The sequence below is a fragment of the Balaenoptera ricei genome, chromosome 10 (genome assembly GCF_028023285.1).
Source record: "Balaenoptera ricei isolate mBalRic1 chromosome 10, mBalRic1.hap2, whole genome shotgun sequence".
Lineage (NCBI taxonomy): Eukaryota > Metazoa > Chordata > Mammalia > Artiodactyla > Balaenopteridae > Balaenoptera > Balaenoptera ricei.
In genome coordinates this window covers 96,062,839-96,089,244 of record NC_082648.1, presented here as the reverse complement: position 1 = coordinate 96,089,244, position 26,406 = coordinate 96,062,839, and the positions used below count along the sequence as shown (strand labels likewise).

At 58.9% G+C, this 26,406-nt stretch overlaps 1 protein-coding gene across 3 annotated transcripts; it reads left to right on the top strand.

Moving 5' to 3' along the window:
• Window positions 1–412: 412 nt before the first annotated feature.
• Window positions 413–26,406, top strand: CARD10 (caspase recruitment domain family member 10). 3 transcript variants are annotated; one of them, XM_059936904.1, is made up of 21 exons: window positions 413–436; window positions 997–1,248; window positions 2,123–2,260; window positions 3,718–4,043; window positions 7,808–7,999; window positions 9,272–9,427; window positions 10,012–10,137; window positions 11,258–11,449; window positions 12,623–12,757; window positions 13,103–13,218; window positions 14,015–14,043; window positions 14,493–14,616; window positions 19,990–20,149; window positions 20,588–20,696; window positions 21,351–21,594; window positions 21,757–21,826; window positions 22,861–22,963; window positions 24,139–24,297; window positions 24,391–24,506; window positions 24,983–25,098; window positions 25,355–26,406. In XM_059936904.1, exons 2-21 carry the CDS (start codon window positions 1,014–1,016, stop codon window positions 25,590–25,592), a joined length of 3,084 nt encoding a protein of 1,027 aa, XP_059792887.1. In that variant the 5' UTR covers window positions 413–436; window positions 997–1,013; the 3' UTR covers window positions 25,593–26,406. The 3 variants fall into 3 exon arrangements, with proteins under 3 accessions (XP_059792887.1, XP_059792886.1, XP_059792888.1); XM_059936903.1 differs by lacking the exon at window positions 413–436 and adding an exon at window positions 720–825; XM_059936905.1 differs by lacking the exon at window positions 413–436 and adding an exon at window positions 743–825 and having other exon boundaries at window positions 24,986–25,098.

Here is a 26,406-nt window from a genome sequence, read left to right as displayed (position 1 = left end):
GGCCCCAGTAGGCCCGCAGCTGAGCTGGGCCATAGAAGTGCTCTGACCCTGGGACAGCTCTGGGGGAGAGATCTGGGGGAGTTCTCAGAAGCATGGGAGCCCTGCCCCACACTGCATGGTCATTTCCTAAGAGACGGAGGAGATAAGATTGTGACGGGGTGTGTGGCATCTGCACAGGGTTGGTGTGACATGTGGGTTGTGTGGGACCTTTGAGCTCTGAGTACACTGGTGTGACGTGTGCGCTGTGGGGTGTGACGTCGTGTGCCGGTGTGACCGGTGTGCCTCTTGCTGATGTGACGTGTGCGCCGTTTGGCCGCCGTGCAGGCTGCGTGTCGAGGTGGGCGCCAGGTGCCAGGTGGGAGCCGCGGGCCGGGCGCGGGGGGCGCGCGGTGCGCCGTGGGAGCCGACGCCGCGTGCCCCGCGCGCACGCGAGAAGGTCTGTGGCGGCGCGCGGGAGGGTGAGAGCTTGCACGTCCCGCCCGCGCCGCCAGGCCCCGAGGCCGGGCAGGTGTGGGCGGGCCGTCGGGACCCCGCCGAGCCAGGGCAGGGAGAGCCGGCGGGAAACAGGAAGCGGGGGGAGGCGCACGGCGGCCGGACGGCGGGGAGCCGGGCGTGCTGGCGGACGTGCGGGTGGTTGGCCGGCCGGACGCTCCTCGGCCCGGGCCGGGGCGGCGATGTGGGGAGGCCGGGGCAGCCCGGGCGGCGGCGGGGCCGCGGCCGGGGCCGGGGGCGGGGCCAGGGGCGCCGCGGACCCCGCCCCCCTGCGCCGGCGGAGCCGCCGCCCGAGCGCTGACCCGGGAGTCCGAGACGGCTCCGGCGTGCGGGGTGAGTCCCGGGGGCGCGGGGGCCGGGCACCCGCCGGGCGGACCGGGCGCGGGAGGGGGGGTTCCGGCGGCGACGGGCGGCTGGTCCTGCGGGCGACGCCCAGTGCTGGGATCGTCCGGCGCACCCCGCCCCCGGCGACCGCGCTGACCCCCGCGCGCCTCTGGCCCGCAGACCCCGAAGACGCGGTCATGCCGGGCGGGGCCGAGGCAGGGGAGGCCGAGGAGGAGGCTGGGGCCGGCTCCGGGTCCGAGGCGGAGGAGGACGCGCTGTGGGAGCGGATCGAGGGCGTCCGGCACCGGCTGACGCGCGCCCTCAACCCGGCCAAGCTCACACCGTATCTGCGCCAATGCCGGGTCATCGACGAGCAGGACGAGGAGGAGGTGCTGAGCACCTACCGCCTCCCGTGCCGCGTCAACCGCACCGGTGAGCCGTGGGGGGCGCGGGGTCGGGCCTGAGCGGGCGGTGCTGGCCTTCCCTGGGGCCTTCTTCGGGACCGTCGGGCCAAGGGCTCCGATCCCCGGGGCCTCGGTCTCCACATCGGTAGAGTGGGATGGTTGGTGTGCCCACCATCCTCCCTCCTCCTGAACCACAGTGTGACCCAGCGTGTCCGCGGTGCCTAGACCGCGTCTGGATTTATCTCCCATTTCCTGGGCCCCCCTTAGAGCAAGGGGTTGGCTGTAGTTGCCGGTGCAGGCTGGGCTTGGGACCTCCCGGTCACAGCTGGTGGATTTGGCAGCTTTCCTGTGTCCTTTGATCTCTTCGGTTCTCGCTGCTCCCCCCCTCCCGCCCCCGACTTCTGTGTGCTACACACTCCTGGGAGCGTTTTCCTCAAGTGCTCAAGACCCATCTCAGCTTTCTGAGGGTGCCTTCTCCCATACGTCGTGCCTTTGAACAGAGCTGGCAAAGGGATGAGGGTCTAATGGTGGAATTCAGGCATTGGTCAACGAGAGAAATATTTTTCTTTGCGTTTGGGGACGGAGGGGGCTTCCCTGTGCCATTGGAAAGGCAGGTTGCGTTTGCTGGCCCTATATCTGTCGGGGGGGGGGCGCAGGCAGCGGCTTGGGGTGCCATGGAGGGGGTGGGTCCTGGCTTTCCTGGCTGTGGCAGACGGGCTCTCCCCGCTGATGTGTTGAGTCAGGCCCCTGTGTGTGTCACCGGTTCAGAAATCTGGAGAACGTGGGCCCTGGAGTATGGCGGGGCGTGGGGAAGGGGGAGAAAGCAACTAGGCACGGGGAGAAGCCCTCACCTTGACCCTTGGGCACCGCTTCTCCCCCCGCCCCCTCGCCCCACTTCCCAGGGCGCCTGATGGACATCTTGCGCTGCCGGGGGAAGAGGGGCTACGAGGCCTTCCTGGAAGCCCTGGAGTTCTACTACCCCGAGCACTTCACGCTGCTCACGGGCCAAGAACCTGCCCAGCGCTGCTCCATGATCCTCGGTGAGTGGGTCCGCAGTGGGTGCCAGCGCCTCGGATACCAGTGCAGAGGTTCCTTACCCCGTCCCTGTCAGGGAGGCACTCCCATTGTCGCTGTTGAACAGATTGGGAAACTGAGGCACAGAGAGAACTGTACCGGTTTGCCCAAGGCCCCCCCCAGCAGGCTGAGTGTGGGGCTGTGATTCTAATGCAGTTATAGTCTAAGTTCAGAGCCCACACACTTAATGCAGCTCTTTCCCCCAAAGATGTGTCAGGCATGTACCAGTTTACAGTTTCTTCTGTAAAAAATTCAAACACTCCAGGAGACTTGAAAATATATAGGAAAGATCTTTACTTCTTCCTTCAGCTCTGCTCTGCTGGTATCAGTTTGGCGAGTTTCCTTTCTCTTTGCAGTTATACACACAGACATACACACCGGGAATCATCTTACATGTCTTGCTCTGTGTTTCACTTTTTCTCAGAACAACTGATTTTTGTGTTTCTTCCACATCTGTTACACTTGTTTTAAATGACTGCGTAGTGTTTATTAGTGACGTGCCAGTCATTTAACCCATCCCCTGTTGATGGACATCTAGGTTGTTTCCAGTTTGCACCATTACAAACAATGCTGGGAACATCCTTCTAGGTGCATCTTTGTGCAAATGTGTGTCTCAGGAGGAGAGGTTCTGAGAAGTCAAATTTCTTAGAGAGTGCGTATTTTAAAAGTTAAATCAGCATACATCCCTCCAGCAGTGTTTGCGTGCCCATTTTGCTGTACCCTCATTCATCCTGGGGATCATTTAAAAACACTTTATGCAGTCAGATATGTGAAAAATAATGTTGTTGTTTTAAGTTTGTACTTTGTTGAGAGATGTTCACAGTTTACTAGTTAGTCAACCTTGGGCAAATGGCTTGACATTTCTGTGCCTTGGTTTTTCTGTCTTTAAAATGGGTACAATAAATAGTACCTATCTTAAGTGTTGTTGTGAAGATTAGATAAATTAATATATGTATGTAGGCCAAAGAATAAAGTCAATTGTTAGTGGAACTACTATTATTGTTATTATTGTTATTATTGCTAGTGAGTTGGAACGTATTTTCCTATGTTTACCAGCCATTTTTGTTTTGGAATTTGCCTATTGATAGTTTTTGCCCACATTTTTATTTGGTTGTTTGCTTATTGATTTGCAGGAGCTTTTTGTATGTTGTGGCTCTGAGTCGTTTGTTATATTTGTTATATTTTCTCCCACTCTGTTGCTTGTCTTTTAACTTTGTTTCTTATATCTGTCATCGTTTAGAAATCTCTTATAGCTCTTTGATTTTGTGCCTTGTTCAGGAAGGCTTTCCCTGTCCCCAAATTGTAAAAATTGGTTCCAATATTTCCTTCTAGTGTTCTTCTGGTTTGGGTTTTTCTGTGCAGTCTGTCATCCCCTTGGATTTTATTTGCCCGACGTGACTTTTCTCTCCTCTGCCCTTGGCAGATGAGGAGGGGCCCGAGGGCCTGACCCAGTTCCTGATGACAGAGGTGCGGCGGCTGAGGGAGGCTCGCAAGAGCCAGCTGCAGCGAGAGCAGCAGCTGCAGGCCCGGGGCCGGGTGCTGGAGGAAGAGCGGGCAGGGCTGGAGCAGCGGCTGCGGGAGCAACAGCAGGCTCAGGAGCGCTGCCAGCGGCTGCGGGAGGACTGGGAGGCGGGGAGCCTGGAGCTGCTGCGGCTTAAGGACGAGAACTACATGATTGCCATGCGCCTGGCACAGCTCAGTGAGGAGAAGAACTCGGCCGTGCTGCGCAGCCGGGACCTGCAGCTGGCGGTAGGCCCTGGGGAGATGGGGGGTGCCGTGGGAAAGGGGCAGCTTTGCAAAAAATGACGGTCATATGGTAGACAGCCGGTGTCCCAAAGCCACCATCTGTCGCATATTGGACTGTGGGCAAGTCCCTTCCCTGCCCTGTGCCTCAGTTTTCTCATCTGTAACATGGGAGTGTTGATTTATTATGGGAGCATTTATTTCATTGAATTATGACTGTGGTTTCAACTGGGAGCGATTTTGCGCCCCCCCCCCGCAAAAAAAAAATTTGGCCATGTCTGGAAACATTTTTGGTTGTCACAACCAGGAGTGTGCTGTTGACATTTAGTAGGTAGAGGCCCAGGATGCTGCTAAACATCCTAATTGCACAGGACAGCCCTCCACAACCAAGAATTGTCCAGCGCAAAATGTCAGCAAGTGCTGAGCCAGAGCAACCTTGGGTTACGAGGATTCCTTGAGTTTAAGTCACAGGATTTAAGACATGTACAGTGCCTGGTACAGAGTTAGTGCTCAAAACCTGGATTATCGTTAGCCATTGTTGTTGATATTATTATTAAGTGCTACTCTGTGCAAGTAACGCAGGTTACATGCATCCCGTCGTGTAATCTCACTAAGGCACCATGCACCAGGTTCTCATTTTGAAATACAGATACAGGTTTAGGATTGTAAAGGGATTTGCTCAAGACTGCAAATTGGGAAATGGCACAGCCTGGGTTTGAACCAGGTCCACCTGGCTTCAACGCTGGCCTCCGCCCCATGATGCTGTTATGTTTGCTCCTGTCCAGGTGAAATCTCACCCAATTCTTTTCCATCAACGAGTGAGGCCATGCCTCTTACCGGCTGAGAAATGGAGCCTCTCTTTCTTGGTTCCTTACTGGGGCTTCGCGTGGGGAGAAAGCTGGGATTTTACTGCTGCAGAGAGTTGTCCCAAGGATTTGACAATGCCCGCGGCACACAGTAGGCTCTCCCCAGTCATACCCAGAGAGGTTCCACAGGGGGGATTCTGACTGTGGGATTTGAAGCCCCCTGACCCCATGAGCCTCAGCTGTGGCTGGAGCACCCCAGGGGGGTGACAGGTGCCCGTGGATGATGGGTGGCACGTGTGAGGCTGTCAGTGCGGGTGCACTGGTGCGCTGGAGCCTGCGGCCGTGCGTGCTGGGGGTTTGATGTCTGGGGAAATGAGTCCTGATTGGGGGTGTTGAGGCCACAGGTTGATGGGCCCAGGCTGCCAGGCCTACTTTAGCCTCAGCTTCCTCATCCTTGAAGCGCAAGGTCATGGATGCAGATGACATCACAGCAAGACAGCACCTCCTGTGCAGCAGACATGGTCCTCTGGGCTTGCCGTCCATCAACTCCTTTAATTTCCCAGCAACTCCATTGGAATGGGGGTTGGGGGGGAACTCTGTTATTATCCCCATTTATGGATGAGGAAACTGAGGCACAGAGAGGTTGGTTGGAGTACTTTCCCAGGGTTCGAAGATTGAGCATTTCTGACTTTGCTCTGGGCACTGCTGGGAGTGGGGTGGGGTGGGGTGGGGGCCGGTGGGGAGAGCCTGCTCAGAGAGGACAGCACGATGGCCACCGACCCCCCTGGGTGTTGGGAGGGGCTGTGGCCCGCACGGTTTGTCTCACCTTTGGGCTGCGTGTGATTGAGTTTGGTCCCCTTAGGTGGCAGATATGTGCATGTGACTGGGGTGGGGGATGCCCTGTGTGTGTGTGCAGCTGTCTGGAGTCTCCTGGGGTTGGGTAGGGGGATGTAGAAGAGGTGTCACAGGTTCTCTCTGTGTCTGCCGTTCAGCTGTAGGTGCACATAGTATGGCCCTAGGGGTATGGCGATCTGCCAGTAGGCAGATAATAGCTGCTTTTTCCCAGTTTAGCAGAGGGTAAGGGGTGAAATTCAGTTAATAGATAAGCTTTTCTTTAAATGTAGCCACCCTACATTTGCCTTAACTTACTGGAGCTTTTTGGCAACATATTAACAAAGGCTTTGCCGATGGAAATGAACAGAGCAGCTGATGGTGCTTTTCTCGGCAGCTTGGGTTCCCTCCCCCTGTGGACAGGTGTGTAGTGGCTGTGATTTAATACTGTGCTTTATAAGGTGCAAATGTAATGAGCTGTTATTTCTAAGCAACATAAACTTAAAGGAACGAACGCTATAATTTTGTGCTAAGTGAGTTTGTACACCAGGATTAAATGCATCCATATTTCCTGGCGTTCAGCGGAGACTCCCAGGTGCCCTGTCCCCTGAGCTCATCGCGGGAGCCTGCTGGCCGTGGGTTGGGCGGGAGGCCATGGTGTGTGGCTACAGTTTGCTGGAGAGGGTGTGACCACATTTGCCCTTGTAACTAGCTGTCTTTCTCCGGCGGTTCACAAAGCGTGTTTTGTGAGGGGAAAGGAATGTGAGAGTCATGAATTTCTTTCTGAGTCCTCTGCGGAGGAGGAGTGGGCTGTTAATTCGTGGAACTGCCTGACCCAGCCTCCAGACCCTTGCGTGTGTGGGGGGGAGGGCGTGGAGGAGGGGGGGTGCCATGCCAGGCTCTGGGGGTGTGGGGCTGCAAGTCCTTTCCAAGCAAGGCCAGGGCACTCCTAGGGCACCAGATGTCGGCATGCCTGAGTATAGCCCCAGAGGTCATTGTGCCCTTTTTCCAACAGTGACTTCATTTTGTGGCCTGCCACCTGCTGCTTCTCTTGTCACTGTCTAGCCACCACAGGTCTAGCCACCTGGACCTGCTGGACACCAGACCCCGCATGAACTTGGAAAATCACTCTGGCTGAGTGCATTCATAATCCAGCAAACTGGCCGTGCATATCTGCTGTCTGCCAGGCGGCCACCACCCAGCCGCCCACCCAGCACCCTTGGCCAGCTTCTGGCTGCCCGCACTGAACTGGTGACAGTTGGGGTCCTAGGATTTTATTTAAAGCTGTAAAGATAGCCACTGTCACACCCTCAGCAGCTCTATAGTTTAAAGGCCTCCGTCCACCTGCTGTCTTGTTTGATTCCTGCAGTGACTTTGGGAGGCAGGTGGTGGAGCAGGGGTATTGAATGGGCCCATTTTACTGATGGGGAAACTGAGGCTCAGAGGAGGTAAGTGACTTGCTCAGGATGACGGAGGGTAAAATGGTACAATTGAAATCTGGATCCCAGACTTGGAATTCGTGTTGGGGTGAACCAACCTCATAATCTTCCCAAGTGGAGGCTCTGGTAGGAATATCTTAAGGGAGGGCGAGACTCACATGTGTTCCGTGAGTGTATGTTGAGTGGGGAGGCTGGGTGAGAGGGGGACATCCTGGCTCTTGGGCTGGGTGAAACCCTCAGAATCCTCCTCCTCCTTCTTCCCCCGACAAGGAGATGAGGAGATTGAGGCACAGAGAGGGGCTGTGACTTGCCCAAGGCCACACTGAGTTAGAGGCCGAGCTGGGCCCAGCCCCTGGGTCCTCCTGTTCTTGGTGCAGCCCTCCTCCCCCTCTGTTATGCTGGTCCTGTGCTCAGTGTCAGAAGTGTGGGACAGAAGAGCGTGTTATGATACGGCCCCTCCACCCACAAGTCCTTGAGGCAGATTCCCCTGGGAGGGTGGCTTGGCCTCGCTGCCTCCCTTCCTTCCTCATTGTATTTGTCCAGCCTGTCCCTTCTTCCTAGACACGTCTGGGGAGGACACCTGCTCGGGCCCCTCTGGGAATCGGAGAGGCACCCAGGAGTGTGGGAGCAGGACCTCTCCTCTCTGGCCTGGCTGGTGCCCCCTCCCTGAGCTGACCCCTGTCCTGGGCCCCAGGTGGACCAGCTGAAGCTCAAGGTGAGCCGGCTGGAAGAAGAGTGCACACTGCTGCGAAGGGCCAGGGGGCCACTCCCCGGGGCCGAGGAGAAGGAGAAAGAGCCTGACAGCGCGGACCTGGTTTCCGAGCTGCGCGCCGAGAACCAGCGGCTGGTGGCATCGCTGCAGGAGCTGCAGGAGGGCCTGCAGCAGGTACGGGGGGCCGGAGGAGGGGGCAGTGCCGGGGGTCGGGGGGAGGCCAGACCCTCCTGCTGCTCACTCATCCCCCTGAGGCCTGGAGAGTGAGGATTCTAGATCCGGGGATCTGAGATCTGGATGGAATCCTGGCTGGCCCCTTGTCTTAAGCTCTGAGTGGAGGGCCTTCAGTGCTCAGCTTGCGCTAGGTGTTGAGTCTGGGGTCTGTGGGGGGGTGGGGTCGGGTGGGGCAGGAAGCCTCTAAAGTCCCTGAAACTGTGTACCCAATTTTGTGTGTGAGCATTTTTCCAGGGAGCGGGCCTCAGCTTTCCTTGGATTTGTAGAGGAGTCTGACCCTGGAAAGGCTGAGACCCCTGGGTGGCCCTGGAGCTTGCTCGGTGTCCTGCGGCAGGTCAGTGGCAGTGTGGGCCTGCCACCTGGCCATTGCTCCTCATAGGAAGTGGGGGAGGGAGCCGGGGCTCTGGTGTATTTCACAGGGTTGGGCGTGCCGGCTGGGGTGTGGGTCTGTGGGCTGGATCTTTTTTTTTTTAAAGTTTTTTTCTTCTTTTTTTTTAAAATTATTTATTTATTTATTTTTGGCTGTGTTGGGTCTTCGTTTCTGTGCGAGGGCTTCCTCTAGCTGCGGCAAGTGGGGGCCACTCTTCATCGCGGTGCGCAGGCCTCACTATCGTGGCCTTTCGTTGCGGAGCACAGGCTCCAGACGCGCAGGCTCAGTAGTTGTGGCTCACGGGCCCAGCTGCACTGCGGCATGTGGGATCTTCCCAGACCAGGGCTCGAACCCGTGTTCCCTGCATTAGCAGGCAGATTCTCAACCACTGCGCCACCGGGGAAGCCCATGTGGGCTGGATCTTTAAGCCTTCGGTCTACCTCCCTGGGCCAGGCTCAGACCCTGTGAAGACCCATTGTCGGGGCGGGGGGAATAGGCCTTGGAAATATTACCCGTCTGCTGTCCTGGGTGGCAGGTAGGGCCCAGAGCAAGAGAGAACAGGCCTGGTTCTTGTTGAAGAATAAGGTCCTGCTCCAACTTGTCTGAGCACGCCCTCATCCACTTACCTCATTTGTACCCCCAGATGCTCCCTGGAGGGTGGGCAGGGCTGTTGGCGCCACACACACTACAGAGGGGGAAGCCGAGGTCCGGAGAGGTCAAGGCCCTCGGCCAAGGTGGCAGAGCTAGTAGGGTGGGGCTGAGGGCTGTTTGTCCCCCTTACCCCACACTCAGGGTGGGCCCTGAGCCAGGGGCTGAGGCAGCTGTGAACTCTGACCCCGCAGGAGGCAAGCCGGCCAGGGGCCCCAGGCTCAGAGCGCATCCTCCTGGACATCCTGGAGCATGACTGGCGGGAGGCGCAGGACAGCAGGCAGGAGCTGTGCCAGAAGCTGCACGCCGTGCAGGGGGAGCTGCAGTGGGCCGAGGAGCTGCGGGACAAGGTAGCGTCCGCACCTCCCCCCTCCCCTCGCACCTGCCTTCTTGCTAACAGCCTGGGGAGGGGAGGGGGGAGGGCATCACCAGTGTACTTCAGCCAGCCTTCCCCCAGCATCTGCTGTACGCCAAGTCCTGTGGCAAGAACTGTGCATTCATTTGCTCTCAAATATGTATTGAGATCGATCAGTGAACGGAACAAAGGTCCCTGCTCCTGGGGAGGGCAGATTCTAGCAGGGGAGACAAACAGGACGCCATACACGTAATCCGCAGTCCGTTACTTCATGTCACAGAGGGCGATGAGTGCTGTGGAACAAGTAGAGCGGGGTAAGGGGGCAGATTGCACTTGAAATGGGGAGGCCCAGGTTGGCTGGGACGGGGTCGTTATCCCCATTTTACAGATCAGGCAGCTGAGGCCCAGTGAGGTGATGTCAGTCAGTGGCCCAGGCCACCCAGCTGGGGAGGTGGGCACTCATTATAGGGGCTCAGGCCTCTCTCCTTGGACCTGCTGGACACCAGCTGGTTAGCTGCCCCTGTCCCCAGCCCTGGGGTCCGGCCTGGGCGTGTCCCACCCCGCTCCGCCTGCCCACAGTACCTGCAGGAGATGGAGGACCTGCGGCTGAAGCACCGGACGCTGCAGAAGGACTGTGACCTGTATAAGCACCGCATGGCCACCGTCCTGGCCCAGCTGGAGGAGATCGAGAAGGAGCGGGACCAGGTGAGCCCGGCCTGCTGTGTGCCCGGCCCTGGCTTTCGTCCAGGGGAGGATGGCGAGAGGCAGACAGGACTGGAATTGTAGACAGAGATGAACAGTACACTTATCAGTTTAGGAGGGGGCAAGTAGGCCAGGAGAAACAGACAGGGGGCCTGAGATGTGCCAGCCCGGCATCCTCAACACACCTGCCTCACTGGGCTCTTGTGACAGTTACAAAAGTTGGTCCTGGTGGCCTTTGCATCTGAATCCCTTGTGCCCCCTGCCTCAAGGGCAAGGCCTACGCAGTGGGAGGTACTTACAGATATTTACTGATGAAGAGATCCTCAAAAGTTCTGGCTTCCAGGCCCTGGGTACCATAGCCCTCATCTCCTGAGGCCATAGGGTAGGCTGAGGACCTCGGGCCAGTTCCTCCGGGCCTGCAGCCCTCCTTGCGTGAGGCTTCCCATGCAGCGGGAAGGGCAGGAGGTTTTGTCCTTGGACCACGTTTGAATCCCACTAGAGAAGATGAAGTGTACACGTGAGAATGGGCCTCAGGATCCCCTGGAGGGCCTGGTGAAAATGCAGATTTGAGGCTTCGTCCCTAGACATTCTGATTCATGTGGTCTGGGGTGGGCCCAGGAATCTGCGCTTCACCTGTCTGCTCCCAGCCTGTGGGTCTCTGGCCCCAGCTCCCTCTGAGACAATGGGTAGCAGGTCCTGGCCATGGGCCCAGCTCTCAGGGACCCTGGTCTTCACTGTGGGGAAAAGCACTTTGGGTGCACTGGGCTGGGTTTGAACCCTGAAGGCTGGGAATAAAGACCCCTGCACCCAGTGGGTCCCACAGAAGAGTTTGAAGTTGTTTTGGGGAAACAGTACGAGCCTGGACTCTGCAACTCTGTCCCTGCTGGCTTGGTGTCCATGTCTGTAAAATGAGAATAGTGAGAATCTCTAAGTCGGAGAGTTAGTGTGAAGGTTAAATGAGCCGATATTTAACACAGGGCCTGGCACACAGGAAGTCCTTAATAAACGTTAGCCGCTGTTCCTGTTGCCACCCCCGCATCTGAGAGGTCAGAGGCCAGGACAGCTGAGCCCATGTGGCTCCTTCAGCTGCTGGCCCAACGCCCTCCCTGCCCTCTCTCACCAGGCCATCCAGAGCCGAGACCGGATCCAGCTGCAGTACTCACAGAGCCTCATCGAGAAGGACCAGTACCGGAAGCAGGTCCGGGGCCTGGAGGCCGAGCGGGACGAGCTGCTGACCGCACTCACCAGCCTGGAGGGTGCCAAGGCCCTGCTGGAGGTGCAGCTGCAGCGGGTCCAGGGTGGCCCCTACCTCAAGGTGAGCAGGGTCAGGAATCCAAGCTGGAGCTCTTGGCCAGGGTGGGACCTGGTGGGAGAACTCAGCTGGGGGTGGGGACACGGGGGACCCATTGGGAGTCCTCAGCTGGGCCTGGGAAGATGCAGGTTCTGGGAGGAAATACGTGGGTCTTGGCTGGAGCCCTCACCCAAGGTCAAGAACATGCCAGTCTTGGGGGACCCTGTTGGCCAGGGTGGACAAAATGTAGCTCGGGTAGTTGTGGGTTGGTGTATCAGGGAACAAGACAGGAGCATGGGGGTCTCTTGAGTTTCTGGGGTTGCACCTGGGGCATAAAGAATAGTTTGAAGCCTGGCTTAGCATATACTTGGAGAAGCCCGGCTGCCTGAGGGCCTGTGAGCGTCTTAGAATGCAAAATGTGGGCCCTAGAAGTCCCTCAGAGACCAGCTAGTCCAGTTCCCTCATTGCACAGGGCCCAGAGAGGGTCAGAGGCTTGCCCGAGATCACACAGCCAGCCAACAGTGGAGCTGAGCCCCCAGATCCCTTATAAACCAGACACTGGCTCTCAGATCTCTGCCTGGAACTCTGCCTTTTCCTATCTTGGGTTTGCTTAAAGATGATCAGTTGAGTTTAATGCTTGAAGAAATAGAACAAAGGAAGCGTGAATCTGTGATTTCTGACTTTTAAAAATCCTCAGTGGCTTTTAGGTAAAGGCAAAACCCCTTACCATGCCCTAGAGGCCCTACAGGGTGCCCCCCACCCCCCAGCCTGGTTCTCTCTGTCTCAGCCTTTTAATTCCTGGAATGTGTCACAGTGCTGCCTCAGGGCCTTTACACATACTGTTCCATCTGCCTAGACCATCCACCCCAACTTTCACACCTACTTATCCTTGAGTTCTGAGATCCAACCACACTTTCTCTGGAAAGCACTCTGATGCCCCCGGCTGGGTGGGGCCTTTGAGTGCCTTCCCCACCCTGGGTACCTTCCTGCCTGGCTCTCCTGGCCGCTGAGCCTTATTTCCTTTATCTATCTGCTTGTTTATAGCTTATCTCCTCCGCTAGGGTGTGAGCTCCACAAGGGCAGAGATCCAGCCCTCCTTCCCCACCGCATCCCTGTTCCCAGCAGGTGTTGAGAAAATGGCGGGGGCTGGCCCTGGCCCAGGGCTGCTGACCTCTCCCCACCCCCTTCCTCTCCCAGGCCTGCGCCTCTTCCCATTCCCTGTGCTCCAACCTCAGCAGCACCTGGAGCCTGAGCGAGTTCCCCTCCCCGCTGGGAGGCCCTGAAACAGCTGGGGAGGCGGCTGTCACGGGGGGATCTGAGCCCCACACCTCGGTAAGACACCTGCCCTAGCCCGGACATGGGGGGTACGGATGGCCATCGTAGAATTACTGACACGTAGAGTACTCTCCAGTTTGCTGACAGTTCGGTTTCACACGAGGGGAAATCGAGGCCCATGAAGGCCAAATGCCTTGTTTAAGCTCACGCAGAGCCAGCTCTGTGCTGGGCCTGGGCCTGGGCACCGGGAGACCTGGGGAGCCACTCACACGTCCATAACCTTGCAGAGCCTACCCCTCGGCTCTGGGCCCTAGTTCCCATCTGTGAAATGGGCACAAACTAGGTACGATGAATTGTGGGCAGGTCCCGTGGGGGTGACCAGGCCCTGCTGTGGGTTTGCAGGAGGAGGCCACGGACAGCGAGAAGGAAATCAACCGGCTCTCCATCCTGCCCTTCCCCCCCAGCGCCGGCTCCATCCTCCGCAGGCAGCGGGAGGAGGACCCCGCACCCCCTAAGAGGTAAACAGCTTCCTCCCAGAATCCCTGATGCCTGAGTCAGGTCCAGGCTGTCACCTCCCTTTACTGCCCTTAAATGGCTGGAGCTCTGGAAACCCAGGTTGCAGGAGTCATAGGCATGAATGAGGTCAGGGGTTAAGGCAAGGTCAAAGGGCAGAGTGAGCTCAGTCCCTGCTGAGCACCTTGACATGAGAGTCACTGGAGGTCAAGCCTCAAAGATCCTTAATCCAGGGGGAAGCCTGGGTGGTTCAGGGCTAGGAGACATGGAGGAAGTTCCCAGGGGTCAGGGACCTCAAGCAAGAAAGTCAGGCCCCAGATTCAAGCAGCAGCAGAAAATGGGGGCCAGAAAAACTGAGCCATATCACTGATGGCAAGACCAAGGGCAGGAGACGCCTCCTGGCATGTGTCCCCCTGTCATGGGCTTGATCCGATGGATGAACTTGCCATGACAGGTGTGTGATGGGGAGGTCATGGTCTAGTGTGGGAGGGAGGCAGACCCCAGAGTCACGAATGACAAAGGTAGAAAGTGAGGCTGAGATGAGGCGTGAGAGGTCAGGGCAGCCTTCCGGGAGGGGGTGGCATTAAAGGACAGGCTAGGGCATTCTAGGTGGAAGAACGGGGCAGAGGTCAGGATGTTAGCTTCTTGTCCTGCGTGTTGAGGGGACTGGGTGGCACGAGTGCACCGTGCCTGAGACCTCTCCCGGTGTCTAGCCTACACGTGCTTAGGGGTTGCAGGACATTTGGGAGGCACAGGATCACCGTGCTCAGTGCCGGCCCCTCTCGCCCTCTCTCTGCCCAGGTCCTTTAGCAGCATGTCGGACATCACAGGTAAAGGCCTGGGGACTCCGTGGGGAGGGCTCATCTGGGGGCCCACCTGAGGGCTATGCTGTCTGCTCTGCCCTTGGCCTGCGTTCCCCTCCCTGAGGCTTTGCTGTCCCCTGGCCGGGCAGGGAGGCTCTGCTTGGGAGGCCCTGGGGGAGTTGCTTCCCACCTCTCACCCTGAGCCCACCCTGGTCCTCTCTCCTGGTCCCGGCTGTGCTCTATGGGGCTCCTCAATTCCAGCCCGCCCTCCACCCTCTTCCGGGAAACTGAAGGGTCACCCTGGCCGGCCCAGGCCCAGCCCTGAGCCCCGTGGGTCCAGCGTGTTCCAGGGACCTCAAACCTGCCAAGTCCCCAGGCCTCTGGGCCCTGGGCCATCCCAGGGCTTGAGGGGCTCAACCCCGGGCCCTACCCCATTGCTCAGTCTGGCACCCCTAAACCTCACTCCTCCTCCCCAGGGAGTGTGACGCTTAAACCCTGGTCCCCTGGCCTCTCCTCGTCCTCGTCCTCCGACAGCGTGTGGCCTTTGGGAAAGCCGGAGGGCCTTCTGGCCAGAGGCTGTGGCCTGGATCTCCTCAACAGGTACTGCAGCTGCCTGGGGTGGGTGGAGCTGGGGGGCTGGTTCGGATTCCCGGAGAAGAGTGAGCAGGGGCGAGGTGGGAGGGAGCAGCAGCGAAGCCTTTGCCTCTCGCAGCTGTCAGACCATTAAGGTCTTCAGACAGAGTCATACGTTGGATTCATATGCTGTCACCACCGCTTATCGTCTGGGAGACTTGGGCTGGTCACTTCACCTCCCTGGGCCTCAGTTTCCTCACTGGCTGAAGGGCCACAGTGATGTCTTCCACAGGTGGTGTTCGGAGGTTTAGGACTCGTGGCAGTAAAGCACCCCACTTTGCCAGGCAGGTGGTGGGTAGATGGTGGCTCTTACTTGTGCTGCTTGCCTGTCCTCCCGGCTCGGGGTTCCCAGCAGGACTGAGCCTCCCAGCAAACCTCACGCTGAGGGTGGGGTGGGGCCCCTGCAGCTGGGCTGGCCCCAGGCCCACAACTGGAGTCATGAACCGCCTCAGCTCAGAGCGCACTGCAGGCCATGTGCTCTGTCCGTTTTGGTGGATGCGTGGTCTCCCTGCTCAAGACTGTCCGTGATCTCAGGAGGGCAGGAGATGGAAGAGGCTGGTCTGAGAATGTGGCCTTTGAACTCAGGAGCAGGCATGGGGGGCTGCTGGGTGACGTGGAAGAAGAGAGAACAGAATCTGTCCAGGGATGAACCTCGAGTTTGGTGGTGACTGGAGTGTGAGGGTGGGGGAGGGGGAAAGGCGAAAGGCTCGGGCAGGCTTTGTGAGTCAGGATGGGGAAGTGTGGATTTTGGCTTGTGCACCCTGGGAAACCTGGTGGTGGTTGGGGGAGCTTAGCTATTACTAAATGCAGGGCCGGCTCCTGGCTGCCTTACAGCATTCCCTCTGTCCTGGGAGGCAGGCATTATTATGATTACCCCTGTTTTGTAAAGGAGGAAACCGAAGCTCAGAGAGGTTAACTGACTTGCCTGAGGTCACACAGCTGGGATGTGCCAGGGCCAAGGTGCAGAGTGACCTGATCAGATCTGGGTTTTGGAGGGGGCATAGGAAGCGCTGGTGTCAGAGCTGGAACGTGGGGATGCTGGTCACAGAGTGCAGGTCACACAAGAAATCAGGGCACAGCAGAGCCAGGGGCCTCCTGCCTCCTGGAAGCAGCTTGGCCAGGCCCCTGCCCCCACTCTCACCCTCCGGCACAGGGCCCAGTGCGACATTGTTTCTCACTGTGCAGGACGTGCTTCTGGGGGAAGGGGCGGAGGCGCCTCCCTTCCTGCCTGCCTCGGCCCTTCCTCCCTTCCTCCGCTCTCCGGCCTGCAGCAGGGGTCCTGGCTGCTGTCCAGGGGGCCGGGATGCAGCAGAGGGAGCTGGAGGTTCTGGCCCAGCCCCCACCTGGGCCCCATGATCACGTGGGGCCACCTCTGCTGCCCACGAAGTTCCTGGGGAGGAGGGAGATGGGGAAGAACGCAGACTGAGGTGGACCGGGAGAGAAAGGGGTGGACCGATGGGAGGTCAGGGACTCGAGTGCCCTAACGGGCTGGCGAGTGCTGTTTGCATGTGTCCTGGGCTGGAGGCAGGGTTACAGCTCAGAGCACAGGGGGAAGAACAGACTTGGGAGCCAGCTGAAGTCCGGGCTCTGTCACTCGCTACTGTCGGGCCTTGGGCAAGTCATTTAATTTCTCAGTGCCTCAGTTTCCTGCTCTGTAAAATGGGTTCACAATAGTGCCTATCCCCTGGGGTCATTGTTGGGGGTTCCGGTAGTCCTACTAGAGTGCTTAGTACAGCGCCTGGCTCGCAGTGAGCGGGAAGCTAGCTCTTAGCTATTATTATTGGTGCTGTTGTGGCTTAATCCTCAGGGTAGCCCTGCAAGCCCCATTATACAGATGAGGAAAATGAGGCTCAGCGTCAGGAATGTGTCCCATGGCCACTTGGTGGTGGAGCTGGGGATTCTGTTGTCCCTTCCTCCCGTCGAAGCTACTTTAACCTCGCGCCCGTGTTGAGTGCTCACTGTGCTCTGGGCATTTCAGCCCTCTGCTCTCATCTGCCCCTCTTGGCTCCCAGGGCCTTGGGGCAGGGCAGGATGGGGGACATGGATGGACAGGCAGAAAAAGAGTGAAAGTGAGGTGCTGAGTGGGGAGGGCACTGGGAGAGTATCGGGATGCTGTCTCCCGGGCAGGGCCACCCCTGTCCGCACTTGTCACGTAGACATAGGGTCTCCAGCACTGGCCGACCTTGCACAGGGAGGGTTTGGATAGGTCATCACCTGACTCCACCACCCACCACGTGTGTAACCCTTGTCAAGTTATAACTTCCCCAGGGCCTCAGTTTCCCTCTTCTCTAATGTGGGGGGAATAACAGGCGGCTCCTGAAGGGTTGTTGGGAGGATTCAGTGAGGCAATCTATGTGACATGCTTAAGTGTCAACTTCAAAGGTCCCTGGCCTGCCTAGGGATCTTCCCACAGTGCCCTGGGGTGGGGCAACCCTCATCCAGGCCACTTGGCCCATCACTTCTCACGGCTGGCAGAGTGAAGGACTTGGCCCCATTCCCCTGTGACCCAACTCCTGACCTGACACTGGGGAAGTGTCCTCGGACCCCATCCTTTCCAGCCCCCACAGGCAGGGTTGGGGTCAATCAGAGTGTGCTGCCCGAGACCCAGGAGTCCTGAGAGGTTGGAGCAGGCAGCCCCTGCCCCCTACGCATTCCTTTCTCTTCCAAACCCGCTTGTCTGCTGAGGCCTGGGGCTGAGGGACCTGGCCTGGACCCTGCCCCCAGTGAACCTCCAGGTAGTAGCCTGGGGCTGTGGAGGCTCAGAGAAGTCACTTGGTCCCTTGGGGAGGTGGGCAAGGGTGTCCTGAAGGAGGAGATGCCTGAGCTGGGTCTCAGAGCAGCAGGAATTGGCAAGAAAAGCCTGAAAACCTGGGGTGGCTGAGAAATTGCCCTGATCCTGGAATTACGGAGGGGGGGGGCGTGCTCAGGCAGGGGTGGGTGGTGAGCAGGTGGGTCCTGGAGGGCTTGGATGCAGGCTGCCTGCTGGGCCCTCGACTGGGGAAGCTGTGATGGCCAGTTGTCTGTGGGTTTGAAACGGGTGGGGAAATGGTGCCACAGAGAGGTGACTAGTCCTGAATCACACCTGTTGACAGTGAATGTCTATTATTGAGCACGTAGATTCACCGGGCACTGTTCCAACAATGTCCCATTCTTTTTTTTTAAGTAATTTTATTTTATTGATTGATTGATTGGCTGCGTTGGGTCTTTGTTGCTGCGCGTGGGCTTTCTCTCTAGTTGTGACGAGTGGGGGCTACTCTTTGTTGTGGTGCGCGGGCTTCTCATTGTGGTGGCTTCTCTTGTTGCGGAACACGGGCTCTAGGCACACGGTCTCAGTAGTTGTGGCTCGCGGGCTCTAGAGCACAGGCTCAGTAGTTGTGGTGCGCGGGCTTAGTTGCTCCGTGGCATGTGGGATCTTCCCAGACCAAGGATCGAACCTGTGTCCCCTGCACTGGCGGGCGGATTCTTAACCACTGTGCTACCAGGGAAGTCCCATGTCCCATGTTTTAACTCACTGAGTTGTACAATGAGGTAGGTAGATGCAGGTGGGACTGCTGAGAATGAGGCAAGCAGCCTGGCCGCCTGGCCCGAGAGTCCCTGCTGGCGCTCTCCACGCCACTTTTCTCAAACTCTTCTGACCACAGCCCTCCACGCAAGAAACCCAGTACACGTGCCTGAAACAAAAGGGTTACAGGAAGATAGTCGGATTTACTTGAAGGGAGGCAGGCTTATGTTTTCTGTTCCATTCCATTAAAAAACAGTGCTGGTCATGACCCAGTGAATTTCACAACCCATTTAGTTGGAAGGCCCTGCAGCCCTCTGGTTTCCACCTCTACCTGCATTATCTCTATATTTGACCCTCACACCCACAGTGGGAGACGGGTGCCATCATCGTTCTTGCTTTAGGGATGCGGGGACAGAATCAAGTGGCCAGCTCGCTTGTCCAAGGCTAGGGCACAGTTAATGCTGGGGTTGGAGCTGGACTGTGTGGCTTCAGCCATCGGGCCATTGCGCAGCATAGCCAGGCCTGGCCTCAGGCCTCCTGTCTCTGCCGAGGCCTTTCTGTGCCACACTGATGTGGCCAGGACAGTCCCGGGGCTGAAGGAGCCTGTAAAGGCAGCCCTGATGCCTCTAGCACCCATGTCTAGCCCCAGCCCCTGGGGCCTGGCTCTCTGTTTTGACTGAGGGGGCAGGAGCCAAGTCGGACTCCCCAGGGCCAGGGTTCCCTCCCTGCATGGGTGCTGATTGGGTTAAGGTCTTTGCAGCCTTGCCCACCCCAGACTGGCAGCAGGGGGCAGTGTGGCCCTGTGGCTGCAGCTGCCAGGGTGGGTGGGGAGGCGAGTGAACGCCTGGGCTCTTCCTGGGCCCCCTCTCCAGCTGGGGCACACCCATGGACCCTGGTCTCTCTTCTTCCCCAGAACCGTGGGGGCCCATGGGGAGACTTGTGGTCAGTTGTCACTTAGTCTGGCCACAGGGCCTCACCACTTCTCATCCAGCGACAGGCAGAGCCCTGCCATGATGGGGGTTTGGTGACTCTTTGTCCTGTCAGTGGTACCCACTGCCCATGAGAGGAAGGCCAGGCGCCTTCATTCCGAGCCCTCCATAGGCTGGCTCCAGCTTGCCTTTTCTGGGAGTTAATTAGGGCAAGGAGCTTAGCATGGTGTCTGGCACATGGGAAGCACCCAGGGTTTCCTGCTACTATTATTATTGTTGTTATTAAATTCTTCCACACTGTATCCTGTATCCTGCCCTCCACACCTTTGCCCATGCCAGCTCTTCAGCCTGGAACCGTGTGCTCTCTGTCGATTCCCGAAGTGCTTCTATTTTTCACCATGATGTATGTAGCCCAGCTGCTGCTTCCTCTGGGAAGCCCCTCCCCTTTGTGCTCCCACTGCCAGCAGTAACCATCTCTGATCTGTTGTGATCTAAAGGTGACCTCCCGCCCTAGACTATGAGCATAACAAGCTTATATTAGTCATCTGCTGTGTGCCAGACACTGTGTTTGGTGGTAGGGATCTGGAGCTGAACATGACAGCAGGCTTATTCTCAGGGCGTTCTTTCTGAGCGAGGAAACAAATGGGAAAATACGAAAACGCGGGGCTTCAGCAGGAAGCTCCACCTCACCGTGTGCAGGGGTTTGGGAGGGAGAGGTCACTTTTTACCTGAGCTTTGAAGGATGAACAGAATTTGCCAGGCAGAGAAGAAGGGGGAGGGCGTTCCAGCAGGTGCAGTGGCCCGGGGTGGGAGTCATGGCATCCTTGCGGAATCACTATGGTTCTCCAAGAATGTTGAACTGAATCAAAATACTGAACGCTAATTCCCATCTCCTTTCTCTCTTCTCAGGTCTCTGGCCATCCGAGTGTCTGGCTGGAGCCCCCCGGGGGGGCCTGAGCCCCAGGACAAGGGCCTAGACGGCCTGTCGTTCCTCGGGGACAGCTGGTCGGGGGCTGTCGTTCGGAGGGTGCTCTCTGGTCCAGGATCGGCCAGGGTGGAACCAAGAGAGGTGAGGCCCCGCCCCTCTGAGCTGGGGGCGGAGCCAGTGCTTTAGTTGGGGCTGGACGCCCTCTGATTGGTGGATCTAGGTCACTGGGCGGAGTTTCTGCGGATTGGCCGAAGCTGAGGCGGGCTCAGTGACTAGCGGCCGGTTGCCCCGCCTCAGCCAGCGTCAAATGAAATCTGATTGGGCAGGGGCTGGGAGGTGGGGCAGACTGACTGAACCTGGACAGATCCCCACCCTTACACGTGGGAAAGACCAGACTGAGCCAGGCTGGGTGGGGAGGCCAGTTGCCAAGAGCAGTGTCTGACCGGGCACCACCCTGTGAGGTGGGGGCAGCTGAATTTTGAGACATGGTCACCCCCACACCCGATGTTCTCCAGCCCCAGGGCTGTCTCCGGAAGCCCTGGGAAGCTCATTTCCCTCCCTGCCTGGGTTTTCTCCCAGCCAAGGGCAGAGGCTGCTGGCTTGGAGCGGGCAGGCCTGGAAGGCGAGGCCCAGCAGAGAACCTTGCCCTGGAACCAGACATCCACACTCCCTCTGATGGACTTCAAGGGTAAATCTGGCCTGGGGGAAGGGACTGAAGCCTCGGGAGTCCTAGAAGGTCAGAACTGAGGGCCCAAGAGAAGGCTCATCTGGTCCATAGTGTGGGTGGGACAGCCAAGGCCTGAGAGGGGGATGTTCCGCCTCCTGACTCCTGGCAGTTCCCTTCCCTCCCGCGCCGCTGCCTCCTTGCCGGTTGTCCTTGTGCCCTTCCTCTGTCTTGTCCTCAGTAAACGGCTTACAGTGAAAGGAGCACTGGATAGGAGTCCAGAGACCTGGGTTCGGGTCCTGGTTCTGTCCTGAGTGAGCTTGGTGGCTTCGGGCCAGTCCCCGCCCTCTCTGGGCCTTGGACTCTCACTTTAAGAAGGGGAAGGTGGGGACTTCCCTGGTGGTCCACTGGCTGGGACTCCTCCCTCCCAATGCAGCGGGCCCGGGTTCCATTGCTGCTCGGGGATCTGGATCCGCGTGCCACAACTAAAGATCCCGCATGCCGCAACTAAGACCTGGCGCAGCCGAATAAATATTAAAAAAAAAAAAAAAAGAAGAGGAAGGTGGGGTCCTGGCCGCTCAGGCCTTGAGAGGGCCACATCTGTGGCCTCTCTGAGGCTGATGCGTGACTTTGCCCTCTCCTTGTCCTCCTTGCTGCCCCCTGCCTGTCCACGCCCAGCCTGCCAGTCCTTCCATGAGGCCCTAGACGCCTGGGTGAAGAGGCCGGGGGCCGAGCCCTTCTACATTCGAGCCAACCTCACCCTGCCCGAGCGGACCGACCCCCATGCCCTGTGCGTGAAAGCCCAGGAGATCCTGCGGCTGGTGGACCCGGCGTACAAGCGGCGGCAGGAGTGGTTCTGCACGCGGGTTGACCCCCTCACGCTGCGGGACCTGGACCGGGGCACTGTGCCCAATTATCAGAGGTGACACTGCCAGCAGCCCTGGGAGCTGGGACTGGGATGGGGGACTCTTTCTCCCTCCTTCAGTCCCTTGCCATCCCCTGGGACAGGATTGGGGGGCTGGAGGAGAGAAGGTGAGGGGCTCCCCTTCTCCCTACAAACGCATGACATGACCCCCCCGCACAGAGCCCAGCAGCTCCTGGAAGTTCAGGAGAAATGCCTGCCCTCCAGCCGACACCGGGGACCCCGCAGTAATGTAAGCAGGGCTGGGGGGGGGCAGGGCGAGGGCCTGGGGACGGGGTACTGAGGGGGGCCCCAAAAGGGAGAGGACAGGCTCCATTATCTGGGAGCTGGGGGAGGAGACCCCACCCACGCTTGGTTCCTCATCTTCTTGGTGAGCTCCTTGGTTGCTTCTCCACCCAGACTTGGTTGATCCTCTCCGATGTGTCCAGCAAAGAGAACAACAGGGCTCCCGTCTGGGTAGTTGAGAGGGGGAGGTGAGATAGTGTGCCCGCTGCCCAGGAGCATGCGTGGCACGTGGTGAGCACTTAACGGAACAACAGTCACACCCCCTTCTCTAATCCCTGGACCAGGGCTGGGCTGGGTGATGGCCCCCACTGTGCGCCTGGGCAGAGTGAGGCTCAGAGAGGTTCAAGAGGTCTCAAGAGCCCACGGTGCTAGAGAGAAGGGGGAGAGCCTGGGCTCTGGAGCCAGCCCACCCAGATTTGCATCCCTGCTCTGCTCCTTCTCAGCCTGTGACCTTGGACGACCACGGGACCCTCCCCTGAGGCTCTGTTTCCTCATCTGTAAAATGGGGGGATTATGCTGCCTGCCTCTTGGGTTCATGCACGTGGGATCTAGTTAGTGTCTGTCACATTGTAGGCTGTCAACACCTGTCAGCTATTGGTATAATTAGTGCTGTCGATATTGGTTTCTGTAATCTTCCTACCCAAGGTCACATTGCTAATTCATTGGAAGAGACCCTAGAGTTTGTCCCTTATGTCTTATTCTGGACCTCGGTTTCTCAATCTCTAAAGTGGGGGCAGACCTAAGGCTCCTCTAGCTCTAACTGGGTCTGACAGTCTTGCTTCCCTTGGTCCCTAGTGATGGTTGCCCTTCCCTGCCTCGGGGGCTGTGCTGGGCCGGGTGGGGGCAGGGGAAAGCCTGGTGGGGAGGGGGCTCTTGTGCTGACCCATGAGCCTGGACAGTGGTGGCAGTGGGGCCCTCTCTCCCTGAGGGTGGGATGGAGCTGAGCTCTCAGGTGCCCCTCTTTCCCTACCTGCTCCGCAGCTGAAGAAGCGCGCCCTGGACCAGCTGCGGCTGGTGAAGCCCAAGCATGTGGGGAGTCCTGCTGGGGACTCCCCGGAGCAGCTGCTGCTGGAGCCCTGCTCAGGTGCGTGCACAGGTGTGAAGGTGCAGCCTCGCTGCTCACGGGGTCCAGGAGTGTGCACATCTGGGTGTCCTCGGCCTTGGTGGTCCCTTTGGCCTGGAAGGGCCTGTGGGAGGGTTCCGGTGGGGGGCAGGGCCCATGCCAGGGGCCTGGTGGGAGATGGGCCACCAGGGTTGAGGGAGCTGTCTATGTCCAGGTGTGACTGTGGGTCTGGGTGAGTTTGGGGCACCCACGAGCATGGGCCTGTCATTGTCTGGCAAAGCATGCGTAGCTGTGTTTCTTGCCTGTGTGCGGTGGCAGGTGCCATGACGACCGCAGAGGGAGTTTCTGGAGGCAGGAGGGTGAGGCCTTGGGCCAGAGAAGGGAAGAGGGGCTGGGGGAGCCCAGATGAGGGAATAACAATTCTGAGGGGCAAGGAGGAGAGGGTGGTTAGGGAAGACTTCCTGGAAGGGAGGTTGTTTGAACTGGGGCCTTCACGGATGAAGAGGAGTTTGTGCCAGGCAGAAGGCACAGCTTGTGCGAAGGCTCAGAGGCATGGCTGCATGTACTGTGTTTGGAGGACACTGAGTACAGCAAGTGCATAACTCTGTCATGTGTTGTGGCGGTGAGGAGGAGAGGGGGGAGGGGGGGAGGGGTCCCCGGGGTCCCCGCCCACCTGGGGACCTGGGAAAGCGTGACCTGGGCTCTGAAAGGAGAGTTAACTGGGCCACCCCAGGGCATGCACAGGCCCTGTGACTAGAGCTGCTGAGCTGTGAGGCAGGAGTGGAGTCCGTTGTGAGGGGCCACGTGGCTCGCTGCTTCTCCAGGCTCCGGCAGGGCTGGCTCACCCACGTGGAGGATGTGGCTTTCTTCCTGAGAGTTGTGGGGAGTCACTGGTGCGTTGAAAGCAGGGGAGTTACAGGATCTGACTTCAGTTTTAAAGTGTCCCTCCAGCTGCTGAGAGGAGAATGGCCTGTAGGGGGCAAGGGTGAGGCAGGGGATGGGGTGGAGCCTCCTGGGAGGGTCCCAGGTCCCAGCGAGGGAGGGGGCAGCTCTGCTGTGTGTAGGAGGAGCAGCAGGACTTAGGAAGGGAAAAAAGATAGGGGCCTTGAGAGTATCAAGGGGACTGGCTGCCCCAGGAAAGAGGAGCTGGGGCCCTGCCTGCACCCCTATCTCTTCACACCCCCTTCCCTGTCCAGAGCCAGAGCGGAGCCTCAAACCCTATAGCCTGGTACGGCCCCTGCTGGTGTCTGCCCTGCGGCCCGTGGTGCTCTTGCCTGAATGCCTGGCGCCCCGGCTCATCCGCAACCTCCTAGACCTGCCCAGTTCCCGGCTGGACTTCCAAGTGTGCCCAGCAGGTGAGCCTGCACGCCCGGAGAGGGGAGGGCTGGGTGGCACCCTGGGGCAGCGAGGCCCACTGGCCCTTCGTTCCTGCCTTTCCCTGCCTGCAGAAAGCCTCTCTGGGGAGGAACAGTGCACATCGTCAGCACCCGGAGCCCCCAAGGCCCGACCTGCCACCCCTGGGCTGGGCAGCAGGATCCGTGCCATCCAGGAGTCTGTCGGGAAGGTAGGTGCTTGGGGTGGGGCGGGGGGGTGCCCTCTGGGCCCAAGAGCAGAGTCTGAGTGCATGCCTGTGCTGCTCAGTTGCAGAGTGACCCTGGGCAAGTCCCTTCCCTTCTGTGGGCCTGTTTCCTCACCTGTGAGATGGGTGGCCTGGGGCAGTCGACCTCATGTGGGTCACCCTGGAGAATTTGGCTGATACGTCTCACCTGTTTGTCTTTGCCTTCAAACTTGCCTCTTCCCTGGGAGCTGGGGCTGCCGGGGTCAGCTCCATCCTACAGATAGGGAGGCTGAGGTCCAGTGGGGGGAAGTGACTTATTTCCCTGGGTCTTGGCCCTTCCCCTCCAGTTCTTTCCTTGTTGCCAAGGTCCCCCTGGATGCAGAAACAGGACCCTGTAGGGGGCTGTGTCATGGGGCCCAGTCAGGGGGCAGGGAGCTTAGGGTCTCTGGCCTGAGAGTAAAATGTAGCCTTGACCCCCTGAGAAGAAGCACTGCCTGTTGGAGCTGGGTGCTCGGGGCGTGCGGGAGCTGGTCCAGAACGAGATCTACCCCATCGTCATCCACGTGGAGGTGACTGAGAAGAATGTCCGGGAAATCAGGTGAGATGGGCCGGGAGGATGGGGAGGACCCCAGCGCTTCCTCCTCTTTAGGTGCCTGTGTCTCTGTCTCTGTCTTTCTCTCTCTCCGCCTCTTCCTCTTCTCCATCTCTTTGTTTGCCTTCTGTCTCTCTTTCTGTCTCCCGCTGTCCGTCCTCTCTCTCTGACTCTCTTATCTGAGTCTGTCCCTCTCTCTCTGTCTCACCGTCCATCTTTATCCCCCACTCTGACCACCGCCCACCTTCCTCTCTCTCGGCAGGGGTCTGCTGGGCCGGCCGGGCTGGCGGGACTCAGAGCTGCTGCGGCAGTGCCGAGGCTCGGAGCAGGTGCTCTGGGGGCTGCCCTGCTCCTGGGTGCAGGTGGCGGCCCACGAGTGGGGCCACTCAGAGGAGCTGGCCAAGGTGGTGCGTGGCCGCATCCTGCAGCAGCAGGCCCGCCTCGTGTGGGCGGAGCGTGGCAGCGGCAGAGGCGGCAGCAGCAGCAGCAGCGAGGCCTGAGGAGTCCCCTCTGACGCCTGTGCCTTCCTCACGCACCTCAGAAACAGCCCCCAGCGGGGACCCTGGTGTGTGCAGTGGAGCTGGGGCCTCCCCATCCTGAGCCTTCCTAGACCCTGAGACGCTCGACGGGGGGCCCTTGGCTCTGGGCTCCGGGCTCTCTCACCTGAAGGAGCCCCCGGGGCAGAGCTCCCTCCCATCCCTGTACTTGCTGCTCTGGGCCTTCCCGTGGCCCCGTGTCTCCACGGACCCATCTCGTGGGTCTCATGCACACGTCTGTGTCCTCTCCCTCGTCGCTCACCTTGGAGCATCTGCGTTCTCACCCCTGTGCACTGGTTTGCACACCCAAGTTCCCATGGGGCCAGCTCGCGTCTGCCCCTCCCCCTGGCACACGAGGTCTCCAGGCTCCACAGCCTCTTCTGCTCACAGGAGCCCTGAGCCCGTCAGGCGTGGTGCCCACCCGTCCAGCTCACATCTCTTGTGTATACCTCCACGGGGGCATTGTGGCTTCCCGGGTCCACTGTCACTTGTGCCCCTCGTGTCTTCCGGTCACACATGTGTCCGTGGTTCTCCCCTGTGTAAATATCATGTCCCCACCCCCATGACCCTTGGGCACTGACCCGCGTGTGTTCCTGGTGAGCACACCCAGGACCATGTTCTCACGGCGCCTGTACCCTGCCCTGCCCTGCCTCTAGGAGGGACGGCCGGGGAGGGGGCCGGCTGCCCCATTACCAGAATGTACAGCTCGTAGATTTTTAACGGGCCTTTTTCACTTAGAAGCTGCACATTATGGAACATTAAACAGTTTGTCATAGAA

Coding starts and splice junctions, on each gene's coding strand:
- CARD10 (XM_059936904.1), top strand. CDS start 1,014: ATGCCGGGCGGGGCCGAGGCAGGGGAGGCCGAGGAGGAGGCTGGGGCC. Junction 20,150..20,587: donor CCAGGGTGGAACCAAGAGAG/GTGAGGCCCCGC, acceptor GTTTTCTCCCAG/CCAAGGGCAGAGGCTGCTGG. Junction 24,298..24,390: donor CTTCCAAGTGTGCCCAGCAG/GTGAGCCTGCAC, acceptor CCCTGCCTGCAG/AAAGCCTCTCTGGGGAGGAA.